The 27040-nt window shown below is 36.1% G+C and overlaps 1 protein-coding gene across 5 annotated transcripts in view; it reads left to right on the forward strand.

Moving 5' to 3' along the window:
- Positions 1-26354, forward strand: part of CCSER2 (coiled-coil serine rich protein 2) — a 121648-nt gene extending 95294 nt beyond the window's left edge. For 3 of the 5 annotated variants that reach the window (XM_074374321.1, XM_010963078.3, XM_010963083.3), the window contains 2 exons: positions 2095-2184; positions 24993-26354. In XM_074374321.1, the coding sequence (XP_074230422.1) occupies positions 2095-2184; positions 24993-25811 (909 nt within the window). In that variant the 3' untranslated portion in view covers positions 25812-26354. Of the gene's footprint in view, positions 1-2094; positions 2185-12849; positions 12935-14700; positions 14824-24992 lie in introns of all 5 variants that reach the window. The other 2 variants (XM_074374322.1, XM_074374323.1) reach the window with 2 other exon arrangements.
- The last annotated feature ends 686 nt before the right edge of the window (positions 26355-27040 follow it).

Here is a 27040-nt window from a genome sequence, read left to right on the forward strand (position 1 = left end):
GTAGCCATATTCTCTTAGGGAAGTTACCTAATTTCTCTTTAACCTCTTCTATATGTGGGGCTAATAAAAATAATACTGACTAGAAAGGGCTGTGATAGCTAAATGAACTATGTATGTAAACTCCCTAATGCTACACTTGGCCCATGGGTGCATGAGACGTAATAACTGTTATTTGACGATTTGCTTCAAATTACCCAGCTAGTAAATCAGTGCACACCTAATGATGTCTTAAGTTTCAAGTAAAAGTCCCTAGCTGAAAGTGACTTAAAAATAAGAACATTTATAAACCCAAATAACAAAGTGTATTGGTCCCATCCTTTTCCATGGTTTCTTAATTGGTCATTTGGGTAATGGTAAAGTTCTAGGGTAGCTTTTCTGGAATCCTCTTGGCTGTCCCTTCGTGGACACAAGATGTCTGCTATAGCTCTGTGTGTCACATACTTGCACAGTAGTCCCCAAAGATGGGAAAAGGGCCTGTTTTCTATAGCATACTTTTTTTTTTTTTTTAAATTAAGAATACTTCCTTACAAATAACCCAGACTCATCTCATGTTTTATTGGCTAGATTTGGGTTCTTTGTTCCTTAACTGTTGAGGAATGGGATTAATCAGGTTGGTTCAGACTAATCAAAATCTGTCATTGGGTCAAGAGATAGGATACACACTTCCCTGAATATGGGACCACAGAGAAGGTGAGCATCTGAACAGAATCTGTCAGCAATAAAGAATGCACATGGAGAGTGAATGATTTGGGTAGTTGTTTTCTATCTATTGAAATGTCACTAAAAACCAGATTTTCTGAATTATGGAAAATTCAAATATTTGCTGATTATTTTCTTCAAATGTTAGCACATAGCCATAGAAAGGAAATTATTTCTGGAATTGGTAGCAGTCAGGATAGAATAATTAATGTGCTTACATTAAGATAAATGTTCTATATTATCTTTTTTCTTTACATACCTCCCATATATGTTAAAAGTTAAGTCCTATTATATTGAATTCCAAGAGACTAAGTTGATCTGGTTATATGTTGAATTTTGTTTCAATAACTGTCCCATTTTTTGGAATGGGAAATATGCGTGTACTACAAGGAGTGGAAACGTGTGTACAATAGATTTTTGGTTTTGATTAGATTTTATTTCGATTATGGAAATTGGGATGATTTGATTGCAATTAGGAAAAAAATTTGAATATTGGTAAGTATTGTAAAAATAGAAACTTATAATTTTAACTTGATGCAATAGTCAAGAATTTGCTATGTAGGTTTTCCTACAAGAACATATATTTACCTACAGTGGGGTTATTTGACAAATAACATGGTTAAATTCCAGCTTCAGACTAAGGAGGAATTCTCATTATCTAGCTTTTCATTTTTTAAAAAAAATTGGTATTTATTTGAGAGATCGTAATTTACACAATAGGTACATTACTTTGTGTTGTGTAAATGACTAAGTGAGTGTGCTCTGAGTGAAGTCATGTGAAGAGGATTTATTTATGAACTGAGATGGTCAGACAGACCTTGTCCAAGGGCAGAGATCCTTCAGAATATTCCAGTTCAGTAAAGTCCGCACATCACGAAAGGGGCTTTTAAAAGCATTTCATGGATGAAGAGGCAGCCTTACTTGTGCGCTGGTGGTATTTAATATCTAATAGAGTCCCATCAAAAATAAATTTAAGAAACTGTGCTGCAGTGGTTGTAGTAACATAATAGTTTAGGGAAATATTTGAGGTTTTGCAGTTATATTATTTACTACATACTGCTGTATATAGTCTACATCTGTATACACATATCTTTAGATATATATACACACACATATACATCTATATCTGTATCTATATCTTTATCTATATCTGTCATGGGTTGTGTATTTTATGGGCAGTATAAGAGATCGCCAAGGGTAATTTTGACCATTTAAAATTTTAGCCTTACAGAGTGGCTCTAAAACCTAATCTGTGAATGAGATGGAGCCTACTTAATAGACATAGATGTTTGCTGTTTTTTTTCAGCTCTCTAAGAGAGACCCTGATTACTTTGTTTGTATGTATATGTGTATATGTAGGATTACACCAGTGTTGAAATTTGTGTTCTTGTGCAGGCAACTCGGTGTAATTGCCACCAAAAATCTAAAGAAGAAAAATGCACATATGCTGATAAATATACCCAAACACCCTGGAGAAGAATTCCTGTAAGTAACACACGTTCTTACCCTCTTTTCTTGTCACTTACTATTTTGATGTTTTTGTTCTACTCTTTTTTACTCTAGTAATTTTGAATCTGCCATGGCTGTTAATTTTTTTTTTTTTAGATAATTTGTTTTTTCTTGTCTCTTAGGTGTTTGTGTGCTTTCTAAAGCTTCTCTTCTGTGTCTTATATAAATGAATGTGCATTTAATAGCTTTTCCATTCTGCACACTGTAGGTCCTTTTATTTGAGTGTCTAGTCTCCCTCTCATTGCATGTATTTTTGAGAGTAGTATTTCCCCATGCCCTAAAAGAAAAGGAAGTTCAGGATGCAGTCTTCCCTCTTTAGCAACATATGGCTCTGAAAATATATGATGTAGCATATTCTTTTTACTTGTTGAGACTCTTCAAATATATTTTATAGTTACTCAAGTAAATGCTGAGATACAGGCTGTAAAGGTTATATTTTAGGTGTAGTTAGGATAAGGAACAGTGTCTCCTAAACAATAGAAAATAATCGTGCATTCTGTGCTTCTTTGTTGTTTTTCAAAAATACTACATCTCAAAACATATTTAGTGCTAAAAATACACTTTCTGAACTCAGTTCAGGATGTACCTGAGCCAGAGAATCACCATGGCCTTCAGTCATCATTATCCTATGGTGCCAAGTAATAGCTATTTCTTGGTAAGAGAATGCCTCATAAGCCAGCCTTGACTCTTCTTTTGCTTTATTTTAAGCAGTGGAATCCTAGTAATACAAATGAACAGGGAATTACAATGGTTAATGCAATATCAACAATCCGATTTTTAAAACTTAGCAATGGGTCTTTGAAGTTTATAAAATACTTCTTTTAATGTAATAAGTAGTTATTTTTTGTGTGCTCTGTATAAAGTGTGATGCCAATAATTAATTTATTCAACCAAAGTTTAGTGAACCTCTCCCCTCTCATCAGTTATTAGACTCTTGAAGTAGAAGTGAGAAATTGAGAAAGAAAATACACGGACGAATAAGGATTCCTCCATTAGCAAGTGCTTATTAAAGGAGCTGGTGATGTGATATAAAGTGCAGAAAGTTCTGTAAGTTTGAAAGGGTTGGGAAAGCCTGGGTGGAAGAATCGAGCTTGGTGAAGAAGGTGAAGGTAGTAGTTGAATCACAGAAAGCAAGAGATGTCCATAGACAGAGATGAGTTCCAGTTCTCTTCATCGGCACTCTTTCCATAGAATTTTCTGTGCTGTCCAGTGCAGTAGCCACTAGCTACACCTGACTATTGAATACTTGAAAATGTGGTTAGTGTGACCACAGAAGAGAGTTTTAAATAATATTAATTGTAATGAATTTAAATGTAAATAGCTACTAAATAGCTACATATGACTAGTGGATACCGTATTAGACAAAGCATCTCTAGAGTTAATGATGAAGTCGGCTTAGATGGATATAGGAAAGCTGCCTGGAGCAGTAAGTAAAGGGGAAGTCAGTGAAGGCAAGTTTTGGAAGAAATGAAGGAAAATAAAAAAAGATGGAGTTGATATTTAGGTAGTGGAATGAGTTGTAGGAAAAGATGGTCCCTTCAGAGGAGAGTGGATAAGTCTGTCTCTGACCAAATATTCTCATCTGAGGGACAGAACACCCAGATAAAATGGTGCATTTCACCATAACGTGAAAAGAAGAATAACAGCGTGGAAGGTGTCTAGTCATTCACACAAAAATAGTTGAAGAGCCTGGGAGTATGCAGGAAGATGGTGACTGTGTGAGAGATAAGGATTCACTTCAAACATATAAACTTATAAAACTTTATTTTAAAGATAATGTGGCATTATTGACCCAAGCATGTTCTTATAAGTAGCAATATTTTGGATTGAATTTTAAATTTTTAATGTATTTTCAATATTGTTTTAAAAGCATTTAACATCAGTATTTGAAGATTTGAATAATTATCTTGCACATTAAGTAAATTCTAAATTTTCATGATGTATACTTTTACAGAGCATTTGTTTGAACCTTGAATTAACTAGAGAAGCCAAAATACCAGAAAACATTTCTAGACTCACATCATCAAAACTTATTTATGCCCTTGAATCTCAAAGGAGAGATTGCAAGATGGACCCAAAGCATTCACATAATGACACAAGCCAGCCTTAACCCCAGCCCCTCCTGAGTTTTCCTTGGCTGCTGGCCTCTCGTCTTCCCCCATGAGACAAAAACTGAGTAAGGAATAAACACAGTTTTATCGGTATCAGTCGGAAAGCTGCCTGTCAGGTAAAATTCAGATTGTGCACAATTTGATCTTATGCCAATTTTCTTTCATATTTTAAGAACTAACATAAATATATATGTATTTATATATATATATATATGTATGTATATATATGTATATGTATATATATGTATATATGTGTATGTATGTATATATATGTATGTGTATATATATGTATGTGTGTATACATATATATATAGCAAATGAGTGTAGAAAGATGATTTTACATAAATTTTAAATTCTCTGTTGGAATTAGCTTCTAGTACTGAATTAGAGATTAATTCACATAGCATATTTAATAGGAATAAAATTTATATAAATTCAAGAATTGGAATATGGTCAGCATTATTTGCAATTCTTTGTGCTTAGAATTAGGTTCTCATGCCTCAGATTTATTGGATCATGCATGTATTTCAAAATATCATAGTCAACTGTGTTCTTGTTGTAACTATTTATAAAATAGAAAATAGTGAATCAGAAAAATTTACTGTAGACATATCACAAAAAACATATCAACTGTTTATAAGTTGCAGAGGAAAAGGAATTTACCTAGTCCTAGCAGTCATGATATATGTGCTAGCAAAGAATTCTGCTCCTTTTTTTTGTCCTTGCCTGGAAATTGAGATGAAATGTTAAATGAAAGGAACAGTATAACCGAAGGATTTGTCTCAGGTCCTCTCTCCTAAGTCCTTTTTCTCTCAGACCACATGCCCTTCTGATTTGGAAGCAGGCAGCATCATTGCTTAATTTTTATGGGAGATTAATGTCCTGACTTTGATGTGCTGTGTCTCCCAATTGGAGAGAGATTACATATTTATATATATTTCCAAAGGGAATTAAAGGATTTATTTCTTTGCAAAGATCTTTTATTTGTTTATATTCACTGTTACTTATATTTAAAATATGCCACTATAAGTATTCTAAGTGTAAAATATATATACACACGCTTTGGTGTATGAATACATGATATTTATGACACTGTCATGCAGTTATTTTTAAATCGTTTAATCTATGTTAGACATTGACCACTGAATGCGGCCTGTGTTTCAGTGAGCTAAATGCTGATAGGAGCCATCTTTGTGCTGAGACATCACAATCTAGTATGCATGTGTGTATGACAACACACCAAGAATTCTCTTATGTGTGTTTTTACCCTGGATTTTACAAACAATAGCAACTGAAACCAGTAACTGAAAAATTGAATTGGTTTTCAAGGCTAGGAACAAATTAAGCGTGGATATTAGAGCAGTTGAACGATTTATGTGGTCATAAATTTAAGGGTATCTAAATATGTGTCCTCTAATACCAATACCAGCACTAAAGTAGGCGTTTTTGGAACTTAGTTTAAAATATCCACTGAAAGAAGCCAAGTTTGTTTGCTCAGCAGTTAGAAAACAAAAGACTGTACATTGAGGGTGTAGGCAGGACGAAAAGGGATTTTACTCTTAGAATTTAATGTTAGCCAGTGAGAACTGAATGATCCTGTTAGCTTTCCAAAAAGCAGCAGGATCAAATCAGTCTTTCAGAAGAAATTAACCATGTTTCATTAGGGTAATAAAAGAAGAAATAAAAGTTGCTCCTCTTTTCGTCTGTGCTAGCAGTAATAATCTATTAGGCCTTTATTTGCTAGAACATTGTAACTTTTCTTTTCCTTAGGTAATTACAGAAACAGTTTTACAGATGTTTTAGAAAATTACCATTTTTAAAATGTCAAATGTAACTAAGTTTTTTTTCCTAGAGAATCTCTTTAGTATTATGCTCCGAGAGTTCCTTCAAAAAGTTACATTGACATTCCTGATATAGCAGAAAATAATACCATTTCTCTTACCTAGTCCTAAAATTTCCAAACAAATAGCTGTCCTGATCATTCATTCATTCATTCAGAGCGGTGAAGTGTCAGTTACCTTCAGCCACAGCCCACCAGGAATATACCCGTGAAGCAAGGTGGGTGGATTACTTGTTGCAGCAGGAAGAACACACATCAGGAGGAATGATCTCAAGTGTGTGTCAGAAAGAAGCTTTTATAGGATTTGAGCTTTTCTTGGGTGATTTGAGGGAGGGTCTGAGGCAGCAGGGGTTTGCTCAGATTAGATACTATCAGAAAATAGGAAAGTCTAGGATATGTTGTGGATGGCACAGTGTGACCTTGCTTTTGTCTGTACTTAAAATCGTGAAGTGATCTTGTTTTGTTTCATGTTACCATGGTCTTGGAGTAACCTTGGTATTCTGTGAGATTGCTTATGAGATCACTGGGCACTGGGGGCTGCTTGTTATATTTCTCAGAAGGAATATCTGGGCATGGATTAAATAAACATTTACCAAGTAGATGAAATCTCTTTTGCTATTAAAACTAACATTTGGATTACCTCTGTGTTGTTTTAAATCACTTACTATACTTTGCCATGTTTTAGTGTAGCTGCTGGTGGTGGTGGTGGTAGTAATGGTTATATGAGAATATTATGAGAAAAGAGAGAAGTTGGAGAGTTACACTTGGATTACATTATGAAGGGACCTAGATGTTAGACTGAGAACTGTCAACTTAATTCTGTAGCCAGAAGGTTCGAGCAGGCGCCAAGCTTAACTATATTTTGCTACAAGAAAAGTAACGTGAGAGGAGAAACTGTCTTGAGGCAGGGGCTGTCTCATTCCTTCGTGTGTTCTTAGTCACCTAGCACAGAGCTTGGCAGGAATGAATCAGTCCCAGTGAGGACAGACTGGAGGTAGGGAAAACTACTTTGATCGTTATAATAGCCCAGGCAAGAGGAGATGAGGGCTGACCTATGATTTTTGATCTTTCATGGTGACGGAGAGATCACTGAGGCAGAATCTGTTGTCTTGATAAAGTGCATAGATGAAAAAGATGTGATGAATGGAAAAAAGATGAATATAAGTTATCAAATGTGGATGACTGGGAAGGTGACATGTCAGTTACGAAAACAGAAGAACCCAGACAAAAGATTTTACTAGGGAAGAAAACTGCTCAAGATTTTAGATGTATATTTTGATCCCTTGAATTTAAGATTCTGGCAGGATAAAAGGGTAGAAGAGTTTGAATATGTAGGATGGGAACTTGAAAGGTTTAGGAGAAGTTAGATACAGATGTAGATTCAAAATGGGGATGGTCTGGGGGCTTGAGTGTATGGAAGACAGAAATCTTTAGTAATAGAGTTTCATCCACCAAGAAAGTTCAGTGCTACAGTGCCAAGTGCCACAGACCCCTTTGGGAGCAAGACCGTTCCAGGGGGCTTTCTAAGCTCTCCCAGAAGAGGAAGACACAAGCAAACTCATCTTCATGAATCAGGAAACGTTTCATCTCTTCAGTGCTAAGATAAAAATTCTCCATCCTCTAACTTCAGGTGGTAACTCACATCTGTTCTCATATCTGCTTTAAGAAAAAGCAGCTGCTGGGGGAAGAGCTGCAAGTATTCTGGAGGTCTTGGCTCACAGTTCTTTATTTTCACCCCTGCTGGGTTAGCGTTCACGGAAAAGTGTTTTTATGTGAAGACTCTGCCTCTGTAGGCTTTATCTTGAGAGAAATGTAATTTCCTCTAAAACCCTGAGTCCAGATGCTCCTGTTTTTTTATGTTTTCTTGTTCCTTTTTGTTTGTTTGTGTGTGTGTGTGTGTGTGTGTGTGTGTGTGTGTGTGTGTGTTTTGTCCCACCAAGTTTAAGCGTAACTAGAATATTATTACAGTTAAGTTATATATCAGATACTCTGTTTTCCTACAAGTAGATTTTTTCCCCTTGTATGTGATGTTTTCACATGTATGCCTACTACCTTCTTCTTTTTTTTAATATATACAGCCACTGTGGTTTCTCTAGCAGAAAGCATCTCCTATCTACCATTTCATCTTAAAAGTCATCAGAAGATTTAAAGTAGACTCAAATGAGCAAAAGATCCTTTCCTGGGCAGAGCTTAAGGGATCTTCATGGCATTAACTAAGAAAGAAGTATGCACTCTCCTGCCCTCTAGTGCTCCAGTATGAATATAATGTGAGCTACATAGATAGTATAAATACTTTAGTACCCAAATTAAAGTAAGAAGATACACGCAAAATTAATTTTAATAAAATGTTTTATTTAACCCAGTAGTGCCATTTGATATGTATAAAGATGATATTGACATATATTACATTCCAATTTTTTGTTTGTTTTTGGTGCTAAGTCTGACATCTTGGGTGTATTTTACATTTATGGTACATTTCAGTTCAGGCTTTCCGTATAACTCCATGTAGCTGCTAGTAACCATATTGGACAGTGCAGCTCTGTATGGAGGTCATTGGGTTTGGCTTAAAACCCAAACTAAGTAGTAGGAATTAACAACAATAAAAATTCCTTCAGCTTTTAAACCATAGGTCATTTATTCATTCATTCAGTGAACGTTGACTAGTTTTTTCCTGTATTTCCATCCCAGTGCTATGAGGGCTTTGGATACTAAATCAAAAGTGTTGCTTGATTCTTAGTTTATGATACTCATGGACAGATAGCAAAGTGTAAGTCAGATGATAGGACAGTGAGGCCTTTTTTCTGGACCAGAGGATGGTGGGTTTGTCTTCTAGACGTGGGGACTAGACCTTCTGGCTCTCAAATCTGTCTTCAGACTGCCATGACTTCCAGCAGTCTTCAGTCCAACACTAGTGTATTCCAGCGCTCACTGCTGGAACAGATGTATCCAACTGGGAATGTTTTCATTCTTTGCTAATGCTGTCTTTTTGCTCAAAATCACGTTTCCTACCCTCTCCTTACATCTTATAAATCATACGTCTTCTGAGTTTCTAAACTAGGGTCTTCCAAGTTCTCTTTTTGTAGAAACACTTCCAGTAGACACGGAGCCCTGGGGAGCCAGCACATGCTGTTTCTTAGTGCTAGTGTTGCTCAGATGTCTGCTGTCTCTCAACTTGCCTGGTCTCAAGGTTAATTAGACATGTTTTATAGCTATTTCAGTTGTGTTCCCCCCCCCCCCCGCCCCACTATTGAAAGGAATACATAATCTTTTTATTACCAGGGAAATTACCTTTAGTTTTATAGGGATGAGAAGGGCCTTAAACATGTTTTCCTTCTTTCCCCAAGAAAATATGATCCTACCAATATAATTAATATTTCAAACAATTTTCCACTATATTACCCTAATGTGTATTACATTTTTATTCCTCTATTTTTTTTTACTTTTTATTTTAAATTCTTACAGATGCTAGGAAGTTGCAAAAATAGTACAGAAAGATCCTTTGTGTCCTTCATCCAGTATCCCACGATGGTTAGTTACATTTTGTATGACTATAGTACATTATCAAAACTAGGAAACTGACATCAGAGTATGTATAGTTCTGTGCCATTTTATCACTTCCTGCAACCACAACGATATTTAAGATACAGAATCATTGCATCACTACAAAGTTCCCCTTGTGTGCTGCCTTTTAATAGTCACAGCCACTTCTTCACCTACCATTCCTAGCCCCTGGCAACCACTAATCTGTTTTCCATATCTATAATTTTGTTGTTTCAATAATATTTTGTAAATGGTGTTATGCAGTGTATAAGCTTTAGAGATTGGCTTATTTCACCCTGTATAACTCACTGGAGATCCATCCAAGTAGTTGTATCTATTAGTAATTTGTTCCTTTTTATTGCTGAGTAGTAGTCCTTAATATGGATGTTCCACAGTTTGTTTAACCACTCATCTATTGATAGACCTTTTGGTAGTTTCCAGTTTGGGGCTATTACAGATAAAGCTGCTAGGAATATTTGTATAGATGTAAATTTTCATTTCTGTGGGATAAATGCCCAGTAGTGTGATTTCTGGGTCACATGGTAGCTGTATGTTTAGTTTTGAAAGAACCTGGGAAACTGTTTACCAGTGCAGCTGTGCCATTTTAGATTCTCATCAGTGTTGTATGAGTGATTCAGTTTCTCTGCATCCTCACCAGCATTTAGTGTTGTGATTTTTTTTTTTTTAATTTTAACGTTCTGGTAGGTATGTAGAGATACCTCATTGTTTTAAGATTCTTAGGTGCTTGCAGTATATGTCCAGGCCTGGCAGATGTTGTATCTGCATCTCTAGATAAACACAACAACTTGTTTTAATTCAGTTTGAATCAGTAAACAGACTCTGCTGTGTGCTGGGGACTGTTATGCAGAGAATATGGGGGCGTTTAACATCTTTTAAGCACTTGTCAGATTCTAGATATTCTTACAGATACTTCCCCTTAAGTTATTTTAAAAAGCTAGTGATTTATCAGGGAGACAATTTAATACAAAGTTGGTTGTTTTAAATGCTGTATAAGCAGAGTTATACAGTTACAGGATAACAATGACTCTGGAGTGGGGATAAGAACAGACGTGTGAGCGACTGAATTATAACAAACAAGAGTGCAACTTTTCTTAGAGATGAACCATTCTGTCTTAGTTTATTCAGGCAGCTATAACAGAATAGCATAGACAAATTGGCTATAAACAACAGAAATTTGTTTCTCATGGTTCTGGAGGCTAGGAATTCCGAGATCAAGGTGCCGGCAGATTCAGTGTCTGATGAGGGCCTGCTTCCTGGTTCATAGACAGCCATCTTCTCCCTGTGTCCTCACCTGTTGGAAGGGGTGAGGGGGCTCTCTGGGATTTCTTTTACAGGGCACTAATTCTATTCATGAGGTTCCACCCTCATGATCTAATCACTTCCCAAAGGCCCTACTGCCAGACCATCACACTGGGGCAGTAGGTTTCAACACACAAAATTTGGGGGGACATAACTCCATCTATAGCACATTCCAATCCTGCATCTTACAGATGAAGAGACTGAGATTCAGAGAAGATCAGGGGCTTTCTCAAGTTTACAAGGCTTGTAGAAGATCAAGGAAAAACACAGTTCCCCTGGCTCCCAGTGTGTACTATTTCCATAAACCTCCAGAGAGAACTTATTTCTTTGAGAAGGAACTCTGACTACTGGTTTAGCCTATGTGCAAAATATCCCTATCTGAAAATTTCTTTATCCAGTGCAGTGAGGTAGAAACTGACCCTGGTGAAAACTCAGAGGGAGGGAAATACACGCCCTTCTTGATTGAGGACTTGCTTTGTGTAAAGGTATTGAACTAAAACCTCTCTGAAACAGCAGAATGGAGTTGTATCACGTAACACCTGTGGAGAGCACCTCAGGTCATCACCCTATTAAATATTTTCTAATGTCTTTTCATAAACATCCATAGCTAAATAAGAGAATAAAGTACAATAATTTCAAAAGACAGCATCTCTGTTTACTAGGATGCTCTAAAGATTATTAATTTTATTTAGTTTCTTGTAGCTATTTGTTCCCTTCATCAGCATAGAAAATGGATTTTTTTTTTCTTTTGGCTTTTATTTTATACTGAGCAATGTAGGATTGCTCTTATAGTTAAAGAAGTGTCTGATTATACTGAAACTGAGACAGACAATGTTGATACAGGGGTAGAAAAAAGTTTTTTATTTGGACCAACATTCCTGAACTCTCTAAACACCAACAAAATATGTTTGTAATCTTCTAATACATCATTTCTATGTCCGATTAATTGGTCTGAAAAATTGTGCATACTTTATTTTGCAGACTGAACTGAGTAGGATGGTGATTTACAGGCTCGTTTTTCCTGATTCTCATGAACGTTTCTATAGTTTTATGTGTGGGTAGGTCTCGTCAGCGAGGAGGCTAGGAACAGAAAGACAGGAGACCCAATCTTACTGTATTTGTGTACCACCGAACAAATTCTTACTTGAAGACTCAGTTTTACCTGGAAAGTGGGGAAATTGAAGTAAATGATATATCAGTTGTATTCCATTTCTGATAATCTGATTAAAATAAGTAAAGCTAAGAAGCCACAAGTTATTAGAATTAAAAAGCTTGCATGTGTGACCTGTGGCCTGTATGTCACATTCTTGATAAAGTACTCACTCTCGCAGCATCCTAAGTCTTTTGAATGCTCTGTTGGTTCTGCTGTTTCAGCTAATGTTCTTTATTTTACCTGCTAATTCTCTGAAAACCTATGATTTAAAAAAGAAATAAAATTTTTTTGTATGATAATTTTTTACTACCTGGTTTATTATATTTCTGGTTAACACCTACAGTCTTTTAAATGCTTTCACTTTTTTTTCAAAACACTGGAATCTGCTACTTTAAAGAGATAACGTGATGATAAATGTATGTCAGAAAAAAATATATTATTTCTTATTAACTACAAATATTAGAGAAAAATAATTTGTTTTCTTAAAGTATATGAAAAAACTAGGTTTGGATTATGATGTATTTTTAGTAATTTGGTCTGCTTATATTTTAAAAAATGAAGTGTGTCTTCTCATTAACACTATTGCTATGTTATTTTTTTAAAGTGTGACTGTGGTTTCTCTATTTTTCGGTTCCCTTTTTTATTATACTTCCCTACCCCCATCTCTCTCTGCACAGGGTGGGTATTCTGCTCCCTCCTTCTCTCCTTGGCAGGGCTCCTTCCAAGGGACCCCACGGACTGTTCCGCCGCACCGCAGACAGAGTGAGTCTGTGTCTCTCACTCCTATCCTGCTCTGGCTCCCCGTTCATGGTGTTCCCCTTCTGCATGACCTGTCTCTCCCCAGCGCCTCCTCTCCTGTCCAGAGTGACCTGCAGGCACATGCTAAACCAGCAAGCACTCCCTGGGCTCTCCTCTCTTAATTAACACTTCCTTTGACTGCATGTAAATGAACTTCTACTTAGAGCCTTAGGAAAGCTATCTGAAGTTAATTTCATCCTAATGCTATTTAAACCTATTGCCAGTGACCCTGGACCTACTGCCATGCATCTGTCTTTAATACATTTTCGTTTTTCATGACCTTGAGATACATGAATAAAAATTATTATTTTTATCTAGTCATGTTAAAAATGTATACACTGTCTGCAGTAGTATAATGGACAGATGCATACTGGTTAGGGAGCAGGCTTACTAGACCATTGCACATTTCTTTAAATATTTCCTAAGCAAGAGGCTTTGACTGCATTTCACTTTCATCTAATAGAAAAATCTTTTAAATCATTTTTCAAGGGTTTTTTTTTTTTAACAACTAATGTGTCTTTGTAATTTATCAGCTGCTTTACAGTACAGAAGAAATGACTTTTGAATATGCATGGTTTACTAACATTTCTAATGATTTAGTAATTGTTTGACTTAAAAAAATTTTTTTGTTTGCATTAAATCTGCTTTCCAATGTTTATTATTTTGTGTTGTGTACTTAAGTATACCTGGTAAGTTGATTATATTTTATCTTTTTTGAAAAGTCACCCCAAAAAAGCTAATATTAATGAAAAAGAGATAGAAATATTACCACTTTTCTGCCTTCTCCATGGATTTGTCCTGATTGTGATTCATACCAGGTTTTTCATAAACTATCCTTATCCAAATAAGGTGCAGTATCAGAGGTGCAAAAGGGGGAAATTTTAAGCAGTTAAAAATTTTAAATGTGGTTTATTCAAGTAAAAATTTATTTCTTGAATTAGTCAATTATGAGGTATCAACATGCATTTGAGACAAGGTTTGAAGTTTATTTTTTGGCCATTGTATCTTCCCTTCCCTTTTGTACTGTTTTAAAGAACAGTGGAATGGAGCGTTTGCATAGATTTTTATATCAAGTTTTATATATTTAGCAGCAAGTTAATTTGTTGAGTGGAAGCAGTCCTCCCCTTTCCTCCTTTTCCACCTCCTGCTACCTTTGTAAATTGTCCTTTTTACTTCTCTTATTTCAATTAAGTTGCTTTCTTTTCTCCTCTGTTTAAAGATGGCTAGCACATAAAGAGTTATACTAAATTGCTAGTGAAATAATCTGAATTTCAAAGGGCAATTATAACAAATGTATTCTTAGGTTTGTAGCCAGTACCCAGCATGGTTGACATTTTTACCTCGGATTGACGCACGTGCCTTCAGTTTTCTGAAGTGACCAGAGCCAGTCACTTTTAGTCCCTGTTCTTTTTCCTCACCATTCCTCTCCTTTGTCCCTCCCCTCAGCTAGCTGTAATATGGAATTGAAATGTAAAGTTAATTATTCAGTATTACAAATAGTTTTAGACTTATTTTTAAAACATGTTTGCCAGAAACACCTGTTTCACCAGTTTATTTGTATAGCTTTAAAATTTTGTTCCTCACGTGAGTTACTGGCCCTCTGTTTTCAAATACTTCTTTTCTCCTTTGGGTTCAGAGCTTTTTCTTCTTCTTTTTTTTTTTTTTTAATTTCCAAATATGAAGCAGCACTGTGTGTCCTTTAACACTACTGTCAAGACCTGTCTTTCTAGCTTTTCCAGATCAAACCTTCTTTCTCTGCAACTCCAAGTTAGCACAAAGAAAGTTTTGGTTCTCCCGAGTCTGGATGTGTTGGCCACCTAGGAGACGATATATACATGGGAGTGTTTCCCTGGGTAAGTTCTCATGGCTTATGCAGCTAAGAGAACTGGCCCCGAGGCTTGATCCTTGAGGCTTACAGGACTCTGTGCAGAGTGAAACTGGGGGACTTGTTCACAGCTTTTTGACAGCTCTTATTGAGCTTCGAAGATTCCTTTAGAGGAGAAATATGTTTAAACTACTATACTATTTTGAATTTACCCTGAAAACACCTGAAGGAGTTTACTAGTACTACTGTTAATAATAATAATTATTGTTATTATAGTGATAAAATATAGAGAAGGAGGAGGTATGAAATGATAACAGTAAATCCAGTAGTTTTGTCAGAGGATTTTGGAATAGGTTTCCCCTTTTCCTACTCTAAACTTTTACATATTCACTGAAATAATGTATGTCTCCACGTTTAGTCAATATGTGATTTTTAGTGCTGATTTTAGAGAAGTTAATTCTGTAAGTGATGGTAGGTAGTTGAGAGTTCTCCTACATTACCGTGTTTCAATAATAAGTTCTTTCTGATGCCCTCAGGAGCATCAACTGAAGTGAGCCGTTTTTTTGTTTTGTTTTGTTTTTTTGTAAATGCAGAATCGAGGTAAGCTTGGCTGTTAGTCTTCAGTAAGGCAGTCTATTTTTGGTTTTGTTTTTAAAAATGTATGAGAGTAGCAGACCTAAAACAGGCCTAAAAAGATACCCTGTTGTAGACATTGTAGAGAGTGAAATAACTAATGTTTATGGAGACTGTTTGGCCCTGGTCACTCCAGAAAGCTGCAGTGGCCAAGGATGTTCTTGGTGAATTTAAGAATAACTCTTAAAAAAAAAAAATGGAGTTAAAAGAAAAATGTTGGTCTTTAAGTATAATTTTTTCTTTCTCAGAAAATTTTGACTTACACTTCTTCCCTCAGGCATTGCTAGTCTCAACTTGATGCTTGTCTTCTGGTTTCAAATTAAAATTTTCTCTAGGTTAGCAGGAAATATCCATATTTAGACATACAGGGGTCTCCCTTTTGTCAGGAGGCACTTCAACTTTTGTTCAAATTGATTTAACTGACATTTTGTTTAATCTTTCTAATTTCCAGCTGTGTAAAATTAGGAATTGTAAATACAACCTACCTCACAGTAGAAAAAAATTAATAAAAATAATTACTTTTGGCAAGTTAAAGCCTTAGTGGTAATCTCAAATGACATTTCTTGCCAGAGCATATGCAAGTATCTAGGAATACTTAACTTTTCAAAAAGTATATTTTGAAATAACACCTATTTCTTATCATGCCTAAAGAGATTTTTAAATTTGCTCTTAAACGTCTTGCTTGAATCTTACTTACCTTTACCTTTCATGTGCAGTAATTTAAATCGCAAGAAAAAAGTGTTTTATAATAGCCCAGCAGTTTCTTGATGCAGTGTTGCCTGATTCCCAAATTTATATTATAATAATAACTAATTGTATTCACCAGAATTATATTAAGAATGACAATTATGTTGTCTTATATTTTTCCTCCTCATCTTATAATCTTCAGGGATTGTTTCACAAACCTTTTTTGACAAATGACACAAATTCATTTTACATCATAACCCAGTATGTATTTACTGAATGAAACTATGTATTTACAACCCAACACACATGTGTGTATATATTTAAAATTCAGATAAAAGATTCACAAAATAGTACTTTCTCTTAGGACATATGATACTCTCATACTTTCTTCTCAGTTTTTTTGTTTTGCTTTTGCTTTTTTTTCACGTAGCATCATTCTGTGAGCATTTTTCATATAGTAAATATTTTTGGAAAGATTTTAATAGCTGTGTGATAATACATCATCATGTGGATATGATATGATTTATTTCATCTTTTCCTGTTGATTGACGTTGATATTGTTTCCATTTTCCCCTATTAAATAGAGATACTGTTGCAGTGCAGTTTATTCTTGTGTACAAATCATTGTCAGCACTGGAAGGATGGTACTTAATTAAAGGGTGTGTGCTTTCTAGAGACTCTTGATGTGTATTATTGAGCTGTCAAACATGCTCATAAGGTATACAGTAACATGGCCCAATCTGATTGGCTTCACCATGTGTCTGTAATTAGTTTTATATGTAAGAGTAGCATCAGCTTCAGTGCTTTAATGAGAAATTAGCTCTGGGGGTGACTTTTCATAAAAATAAAATATTTTTCAGTGAAACAGAAAAGGGTAACTCACTAAAAACTGAAGAATTCGATTTTACAGTAAGTTTTTTTTAGTGTGGTTGATAGAGAATATAGTACTGTGTCTGTTTTTGTAGCTAATTCACGTGCAGATTAGTCATTGGTTAATTGACTAGAAATGTGCATCAAACTCATGGTCCAGGAGGCTGTCCCATAAATGTAGGCATGGGTTAGTTTCTCTCCCATAATTTTAAAGTGTTGAGAAACACAGTGATTGCTGTTAACTGTATAAGCCTTTTATAACAATCTGCTCTGCAGATTGTAGGATTGTTTTGTTAGCTGTATTTGTTGCTACATCATAGTGCCTGCAGTTGCCTACTCTGGATAAATACACCATGCATATGGGTCACACCAGTGGAATTGTACTATTACAGTGTTACTTAGTGTTTTCTTCCCCCTAAACTATTCTCCACCCCAGAGGTAAATGCTGATGGGTTCCATGTCTTAGAGATAAAGACTCATGAAGATTAAGCGTCTCACACTGGTTAGGCCGGTGTAGTAAATGCTTACTTAAGTCACTGTTATATGATACTTTTTAAAAGCAGTTAACTGATAGCTTAGAAAAGCCATTGAACTTCTTTTTTAAGAAATTATTTATAATTTATATTTATCAGTCTGGTGTCTTCCCTAAGTTCTCTGAGATCTAGGGTATAAGAGAATTCCTGGTCCCCAAGAATCCTTGGAAGCTTGATTGGGTTCATGTGAATTATAGAGCAGAATTCTTTGAATCTAGTTATACTAGGGACCCAGCATGTCTTCCGTCTCTATAGTGATGTATGGAGCCTTGCTTATAATGTAGAACATCATGTTTAAGACATACATGAAGTTCAGATTATCCTTTTGAATGCAGCAGCAGTAATAAAAGTAAACTAACATTGAGTTGTGCTTATTGATAATATGCAAGACTCTGAAATTGTTAAAAATAACTTTTACTTCCTTTGTAAGGGATTGCATGCAGCTAAACCTTTTTAGATCTTTGGAGTATGAATATTAATTGTGTCAACATTCTTTTCAATATTTCATTTGGTAAGATTCTTCAAGTGACTGATTCCTTTTAAGGGTAAGAAGTTTTATTTACACTGTTCTGTGGGTATGAATATTTGTATTAACTTGCAAACCACTTCAGCAAGAAAATATAAATCTATTAAAAATATGTTTTCATTTTATAGAAATATATTAAATAGAATAATAATGCCTCGAAAAATATAACAAGCAAAGCAAATACTGTTGGCTGCTACCCAGTCGTGACAATTCCTTGGTGTTGTATGTGGTCTCTGACACCATTGTCCTGTCTTTTTCTTGTCTCTGCTCTCCCATTATGCCATTGGCAAGGAGTTGAGAAGTTAGTCCATTACTTCTCTGACAAAGCGTGGTACAGTACAATTTCAGATTTTTTTCCTACCACCTTCTTCATCATCAGTTTTTTTCTCCCCAGTTTGCATGATGCATGTCAGAGCCTGCATGAAATTACAGGCATGTTACAGACGGCTCCATTTCCATCTTCCTTGTAACCTTCAAAATGTATTTAATAATAATGATAAATTTGTATGTACCAAGAAAATAACATTAGGTAATTCCAATGTCCATTATGCAGTAGCATTATTATGCTTTAGAACATTTTCTACTTTCTACCTTACACACTTTGACATCTTTTTATCCCATCAGGACTTGGTATTTCTCGCTACCATCTTAACTGTTGGTGACTTTAAAACAAGAATGTTTAAAAAAACTAATATGAGTATTTTTTCTTACGTTAATTCTAGAAACCTTTGAAGTGGTATGAAACAATGAAGGTGAAGTTTTTCTTAGTGATGAGTGCTAATTTGCCTCTCCTGTTTTCAGTATATTTCTTCCAGTGGGTCACTTGGAACCACGTTTCCCCAGAAATACTGTTCTACAATGTAGCCTGAGTCTGGTGTCTGAGTGTTACACTGTGTAGGACAGATCAGCTAAGCTGGAGATAGGGCATCATCTAGGAAGGTGAACACCTGAGTATTGGCATGGACTCTTCTGAGTTTTAAAAATAATCCTCCGGCTGTATTGCATATTCTGAAAGTCTGTGAACTAATTGGAATTAACCCAAATATCACCGAATAAAGTTTTAGTGCTGCATTTTAAAGTCTATCAGTTCAAATTCTATCTTTGCCATTTGCTAAAGTGTGTGAATTTGGACATACTTACCTAAGTTCATTTAACCTCAGTTTACTCTTCAAAAAAAAAAAGGACAATACCTTTCACTTAGGGTCTTGGATAATTAGAGATCATGCATGCAAAGCTGGAGTTTATCTATCTACCTTTGGAAAGAAGGGGAACCGTGTTCTTTTACAGTCCCGAGTATAACATTTGTCATGTATTTGCAGTGTGTCAGGCATTACACTAAGCATTTTGTGAGCATGTTGTCACTTATGATTCACAGCAGTTCAATGAGGTGTCGGTGCTATTATTATCCTCATTTTACAAGTGATGAAATTCCATCTCACAGTAGTAAGATAATTTACCCAGTATCTCACTGACGGTGATAGAGCCAGAACTCAGACCCAGGTCAAAAGCTAACTGATTCAGTACTGTGTTGCACAGACTTCTTCATGTAGCCACATGTCAGTTCTCTCTAAACATTAAAATGCCTTGCTTGTGCTAGCTCTGGTTTATGTTTCCAGGAGGGCACTTGAGGAACTTTGGCTTCTGTGTCATATCAGACGTTCCTGCTGTGGATTTAAAACATTTAGATGACTTGACATTATTGAAATATGTATTTAGAGCCTAGAAACCTTGTACTCTGTAGCAATTAGTTTATTATAATAGTATTACAGAACTTTCTTTTTTTCTCTCTCTCTTCCAAGATCCAGTCACAAAAGGGCCATGGCTTGAATTCATCATTGTCACACCTTTTAATAATCATAAAGGATATTTATTGAGCAATCTTGATGTGCTCTAGGAGGTCCTAAGTGTTTTCACATGTTATAATCATTTTTAATTATTAGAATTAGAAATGGAAAATAGTTGAATGCTTGTCAAGGCAGTTTCCTTAACTCATTTCGCTCAGAAATGTCTAGTTTCCAACTAAAAACCATCTCTGGCATAGCTGGTAGGTCATCATGGGAGGTGCAGGTCACAAGGGGGGTGCTGCGTTCAAGTTAACATAAAGTGAATCCCTCATGCTGCCTCTAAACATGAATCTTTAAGCTGAGCCCAAACGTACTTGGAGAACACATTTTTTTTAACTTTTTTTTCTCTGTGTAATAGTTTTTATTATTGAGTTATAGTAGGTTTATAATGTTAATTTCTGGTGTACAGCATAGTGATTCAGTTTTATATATATATTCCTTTTCATAGTCTCTTTCATTAGAGGCTATTACAAGATACTGAGGACAGCTCCCTGTGCTATACAGTAGAAACTTGTTGTTCATCTATTTTGCATATAGTAGTTGCAAATCCCGAACTCCCAATTTATCCCTACCTGCCCCGCAACCTGGTAACCATAAGTTCATTTTCTCTGTCTGTGAGTCTGTTTCTGTTTTGCAAATAAGTTCATTTCTGTCCTTTTTTCCGTCGGCGTTTTTTAAAACTTGTTTTTATTTGATTATTAGTGCTGCATCATTGACCCAGTAGGGAAGTATTATTTTGATAGTTTATTTTAATCCCTACTAAGTGCCAAATACTGAGAATACCAACTACAACAACAAAAAAATGAATAAAGCACGGTACATGCCTTAAGGAGCTCACAGTCTCTGGTTGTCTCTGTAAGCAGCCCAGAATAGACATTTAAGATCATCACTGAAGAAGCCTGTCAACCTCTTGCATAATTAGCCAGTAGTGTCTGTTGCTGGCACTCTGACATCTGTAAGCATTGCATCGAGAATTCTCAGGATAGTGTGCTGAAGTATATGTATCTAAGACTTGAAATTGCTCAGTCCAGTTAGCCACACTTAGCTCTTTAAGTCTAGGTCCACATTTTGCAGCTTTAGTGACCAACCTTTTTGCAAGTTGCAAGGGTGAAGTGCTAAAGCTCTACTTATTTGTGACAACAGGGAGTTTCCTGAAGTCCCCTCAGTAGTGGGGGAATTCCTTCTGCCTTCCGAGTCCTGTGGGCTGCTGAGGCTGTGGAATGAATAGGCTTGTGGGCAACTTCCCCACAGGTCTTTTTTGATACAGGGCAGCATCTCATCTTGCATCTTCAAAGCCAGAAACCCAGAACTCATCTTAAATTTCTCCCAAACAGCCACCTTCCTGTCTCACCTTCAAAATCTCTTTCAGTCCTTTCCAGGCCTCCCCCTACCCCCTGATATCCTAGTTTTAAACCTTTGTAATTTGTCACTCAGGCTGTTAGCAGTGGTGTATACTACCTAGCTGTTCTGCTTAACAAACTCATCACCCCCCCATTATGTTTCTCAATGATTGCACCAGAGTGACATTCCAAAATATGTGTAGGATCTTATGATTCCTCTGCTTAAAATTCAACAGCGCCTTTCCTCATCTACTGTGCAGAGTCAGAACTAAGCAGCCTGACCTGAGTTCTTTCTTTATGAGCTGGCCCTTGCCTACACTTTCCCACCAGCGTGTGCTTCCCAATTCAGTCTAACAATTTGAAGTTACTACGTTCATACCATGTTCTTTTCTGCCTTTGTGTTTAGCATGTACTCGGCCTCTACCCTGAATGTTCTTCCCTTCTTGTCTACTTTGCAAACTCCTACTCATCTTAAAACTTAATTCAGATGTTTGCAATTCTTGGATGCCTTCTGTGACCTCTCTAAGCAGGCATATGTTTAATTTTTGTTTCCACGTGTTATGCTTTAGACATGGTCTCATTATTTGTTTACCTGGCTATCTTCTTCATGAGGCCTCTCAATTACAGGACCAGCATTGTGTTCAGCTTCGTATTTTCTTATACCTGCTACACTGCATGATGTCAGACATTTTTTAAATGAATGAATGGTGGGGGAGGGTATAGCTCAGTGGTAGACTGCGGGCCTAACATGCATGAGGGCCTGGGTTCAATCCCCTGCACCGCCATTAAAAATAAATAAACAAACAAACAAACAAACAAACCTAATTCCCCCCCACCAAAATTAAAAATTAAAAAAAAAAGAATGATTTTTTTAAAAAAATTCCTTTCTATTGATCTTAGTATCCATAAGAACATGGGATTTTTCTTTTTAGATTTAGAATTCATTCTAAACGAATGTAGTAGTGTAGTAGTGAATGTGGGCAAGATGAATTGTTAATATCCTGTTTTGTATGAACACTGTTGAGTGTTTAGAATTTGGGGAATTGTACTGCAAGCAACAGGCATGAGAACACATCTCTGCTTTGCTTACTGGATGTTAAGAGCCAGTTTGTTCAGCTTGCCAGCAAGTAATTAATGACAGTCCAGTCTTTAGTGGGTAACCGGTTCTACACCGTCTTCCACATGTCAGGAGTAAGCCATTTCCTTGATCCTCACTAGAGTCATTTCTTGACCTCCTTCGAGAGACTTTTTTCTTTACAGTAGCAGAATTGATTTTCAAACTAGTTTTCAAATAAATAACAAAACAAGACATTAATTTTGGGATAGGGAAATTAATACCACTAAAATAAACTTTTAACAAAAATATATGCTCTAAATTATTTATTCAGCATTTAGAAACAACTGATTTATTTAATGTAATTAAATGATAGTATAGACTTTTTTTGTACAATTGTTCAGTCTAACTCCTCTCAGACTCAAATTTTTATTATTATTAAAAAACCTGATCATTTTCTAGTTCTTTAATACTTGATATTGAGCTTTCCTGCATTTAATACAAGCAGAACGTCTTTCTGACACTGTTGAATTTCCATTTAGTTCTCTGATAATCAGTAGTCAGTTGGGTAATATAATTAATCAGAACAGTGCAAATGGGTAATTTATCTACCGTTCATGGTGCCCCCTTTCTGGAGGGTTGATTATCTTAATCAGTTTAGTACTTTGTCTTAATTAGAAAATTATACCTTTTTATGCTTTGAGCCGGTAGCACAAGTTTATACCTTTTTTTTCCTCATGGGCAATACACAATAGCATCATTTTAAAAATTGTCACTGATATTTTCACAGGTCTTAAATTGCTCTAAGATTTTAAACTCAAGACTAGCATCTTGTTCTTAAAGGTGAAAAGAGGTGAAAAGGGAAAACAAGTCCCCACTTAATCAACCAGTTGCTGTTGTACTTTCTTCCTCCTTGGTTGCTTTTCTTTTTCCCTTAGGTAGATTCTGGTTTGCTTGATAGGGTCCTGCTTTATGTTTTTACTAATCTTTCTGAGGCGTATATTGCTTTGACATGATCAGTTTTTTCTAGGGAACCCCAAGGAGACGCTGTTGAATTAATTCCTCGGTGATTTTAGTACCTCTGAGTCATCTGTGGTGATACATTGTGAGAGTGCCCAGTGACTTTATCTAGGACATTTATCTTGAATCAAAAACTGAGGTGACTTTTTTTAAATGTATATTCTAAAATAAGAGTTTAGAGTAACATATTCTGTATGGATTAATTTTTGAGGACTCATTTTCTTGATTTATTATTTTTTAAATAGCAAGTCAGCCCCATACCATCATGACAACCATCAGTCCACGTAGTCAGTAAACTTTGTTCTCAGTCACTTGTAACCCCTCCAGAACCTAATCCCTGACTGCTGACTCTGGCAGGGCTGGTCAAGGAGGTGAAAAAAGTAGCGAAGCATAAATGATGCAGTATAAATAGATTCACCTTTCCTGTTGGAGGAATTAGAGATACTGTGTAGATTTGTTTGTAGATTAGCATAGTAAAAATATTATTAGTAAAACGTGGTCTCTAAAAAACGTTCACATTCAAAGCCCTTTCTCAAACTTTTTGACATTTTCAGCCCACATTATTTAAGAGGAAAGTATGTGTGAGTGTGTGTGTGTGTAAATGTGTAGCATCCGTCCCTGTATCACAGTATGACCACCAGTGGGCTCTTCCACATACCCTTTAACTATCTGGACCATTGAAAGATAACCTTAAGGTTCATTTTTCTTTACTGAATGCCCAAAAGTAATGGAAGTTATATGTTTCCTCTGATTTGTATAAAATATAATCACACAGTGAGTTCCAGAGGCGTGTGCAAGCATGTTGGCCTTAAGAGCTTTGATATTGTGGGCTTCTGAGCTTTAGTTCAAGTTACAGGCAATTGTAAATGTGTTTTACTCTAGACAGCATTCAAAAGGCTGGTTAATTTTAATTTTATTAATGGACGTTCACTCTCAGGGAGGGTAAATCTATTTTCCACATATCGGCCATATCAGAATCTTAGCTGATCCTTCAAATAGCAGTGAGACAGAGCAGATAAGCTGTGAAAACATTTTATTCTGAAACTTTTCAACAAGAATGTTAAAGATAGGACATTTAGCTGAAGGTGTTGACCTAGTTTTGTTTGGGTAATGAGACTTTCACAACCAAGAATATAATCTTCATTCTAAATTGTATTTTTCTGCTGATAATTTTGTCAGTTAGAGGTACAGCACCTGATACTTTAAAATTAATGCTTCCTCTAGTAAAGTGTATTGAAGTGGTATATAGCTTTCCTTTTTAAAAAAAATTTTTTTTAATGGGTAATATTCTGAAGGTCATAGTTACTATCTGAATGTTTTATGGAGATTTAAAGTGCTGTAGAAATCATTCTGCCAAGCTCTCTTATATATAAAGTTTTAAATAATCAGTTAAGGTAGGAATCTTTTTTCTACAATAAATCCGTACTTGAAGATTTTTCTTTTCTCCTGTTTGCTTTTGGATCTTGTTCAGTGTTAATGCCTGTACCATTTTGTTGTTTGCATTATCACTCTTTGTGTCTCATGAGTTACTTGAACATTGCAATTTCCTTTTTAATGTAAAAAAACCCCCACATACTTGTCATATGAAAACATAGTAAGTACCAGCGCAGCCCAGTTGGAACTTATATTATGACTTCTGGGTGGTAGTTCTAAGATGAATTGTTGCTGATGTTGTGTTTAATTTTAATAGCCTCAAGTACTACAGCCTTCCAGCAGCCTGCCCAGACCCACAGACCCCGCCCAGGGAAAACTAGCAAAGCCGCAGCACATCGAGGCCCTCAGTGAGCGCACAGCCCAGGATGCGCATCAGGGTGTTGCACATCCGGATGGAAACTTCACACGTGGCTTGCAGCAAGAAAGCAACAATCGTCTGGAAGGCCAGCCTTTTTCATCAAGCCCGCAGTTCACTAAGGATGTGACGAAGAGTACACCCTCCGCAGCAAACTTGAACATGACCATGAATACTGAAGAGCCTTATCATTCGGCAAGTCATCAAATTAGTGCCATGCAGTTTGTACCCACTTCTCTTCAGACGCCTCCCCAGTCAAGTACAGTAGACCAGGCTAAGGGAGTTGGAAGAAATCAGCCTTCACCGGAGGGCTACACATCTCAGCCCAAATCCTTGCAGCTTCTTAAGCCATCCGTTTTGAATTCTTTGGTACCTCCACCGGTTCCTGAAACATCTCCAAGTAGGACTCACACTTGTAAGAAGTCACCAATGATCACACCATGTAATTCAGCAAAACCGCAGCCAACATCTAGTCAAACAACTCTTGCAAGTAATCCAAATCTAAAAGCATCTAAGCTCCGCCCCCCTTCTGGCTCTTTCAAACAAAAACAAACAAGCAGCCCCCGACTAGAGCCTCCAAACCTCCAGGCCAAGACAAGCATCCCAAGGCCACTGATGAGAAGAAAGGAGATCGTGCAGAACCCTAATGACAGTTTGAATTCTGGGGATTGTTTGGCCTCTAATCAATATTCTCGTCTTCCTAAACCAAAGATACATTAAGTAAATAGCCATCACCACCAGTTTGCTTTTTTTTTAAAAAAAAAAAAAAGAAAAAGGTTTGTTCTGTAATAAACTTTATGTGCAGTTTGCTACCGTGATGGAGGTTCCATTAAAAGCTTGCAAATCGTAAAATTAAAATGTGAAAGCTTCTACTCATTTGGCTCTTCCATTTTATATCCTGGTTGAAGTACATAGCGTTTGAGCATATTTGTCTCAGGTAAACACAAAAGTTTGCTTACCCATCGGAGGTCTACAGAAGGCTCTAATGATGTTATTCCATCCCTCTGCACATCAGAAAATTCCTAGCGTTCCACTTAGCAGGCAACACATGTGCTTTGCTGATTGCATCCTTCTAAGGTCTGTATTGTTCTCAGAGCCTCACCCCTTTTCACGTGTTCCTCCTGTGAATATGGTTACTATTTTAACTAAAGATTTGGTGATAATGGAAGATAGTAAGCAGAATTCTGGCCAGTGATTTGTATATTTATAAGGTCTATGCAAAAGCTCTGTGACGAATAAAGGCGATCAGGCTTTGAATGGGAATTTTATGTTAAGTCTTATTTTTCCTTGCTGTGGTCTCAGTATTTATTTACCAGACAAACTCCCCAGGCTAAAAATGTTTCATACTATATATGTAAACCAATTATGCGTTGCTTTAGCATCTTGTTTCTTTCTCTCTCTCTCTCTCTCTCTCTCTCTCTCTCTCTCTCTCTCTCTCTCTCTCTCTGTCTCACACACACACACACACACACACACACATACCCCATTTGTGTTTGTTTTTGTTACTGCATACATTTTGGAAAGCTTGAGTGAGATACATCTTGAAACCTGACCTCAAGGTGTATTCATCTGTAACATATGTTGGTGCTAGCATTTCTGCTGGTAATTCCATTTTGAACCCTATAGGTTTATGGATCCATGATAGCTGTTTTAAGTTTCCACAGCATATATTTTAAATTAAGTCTTTATTGTAATATTTATATTTATTGACTTTCTGCTAATATCCGAAGACTGGAATAATGAACTTGAAATGTTTGCACAAAACTTTGAGGGGGTGTAAATAAATATCCCACACATAGGGATTTAAAACTATTTTCTATAGAAAAATGAGTTGAAATATTTTGAGTATAATTATAAATTTAAGTAGGACTATCTTGAGGAAGCTGGAATCGTAATAGTTTTGTTTTTCTGAGTTTTCCAGGTTTCCATTTTATGTTGGTGTGTGTTTG

This window comes from Camelus bactrianus, chromosome 11, assembly GCF_048773025.1.
Source record: "Camelus bactrianus isolate YW-2024 breed Bactrian camel chromosome 11, ASM4877302v1, whole genome shotgun sequence".
NCBI lineage: Eukaryota > Metazoa > Chordata > Mammalia > Artiodactyla > Camelidae > Camelus > Camelus bactrianus.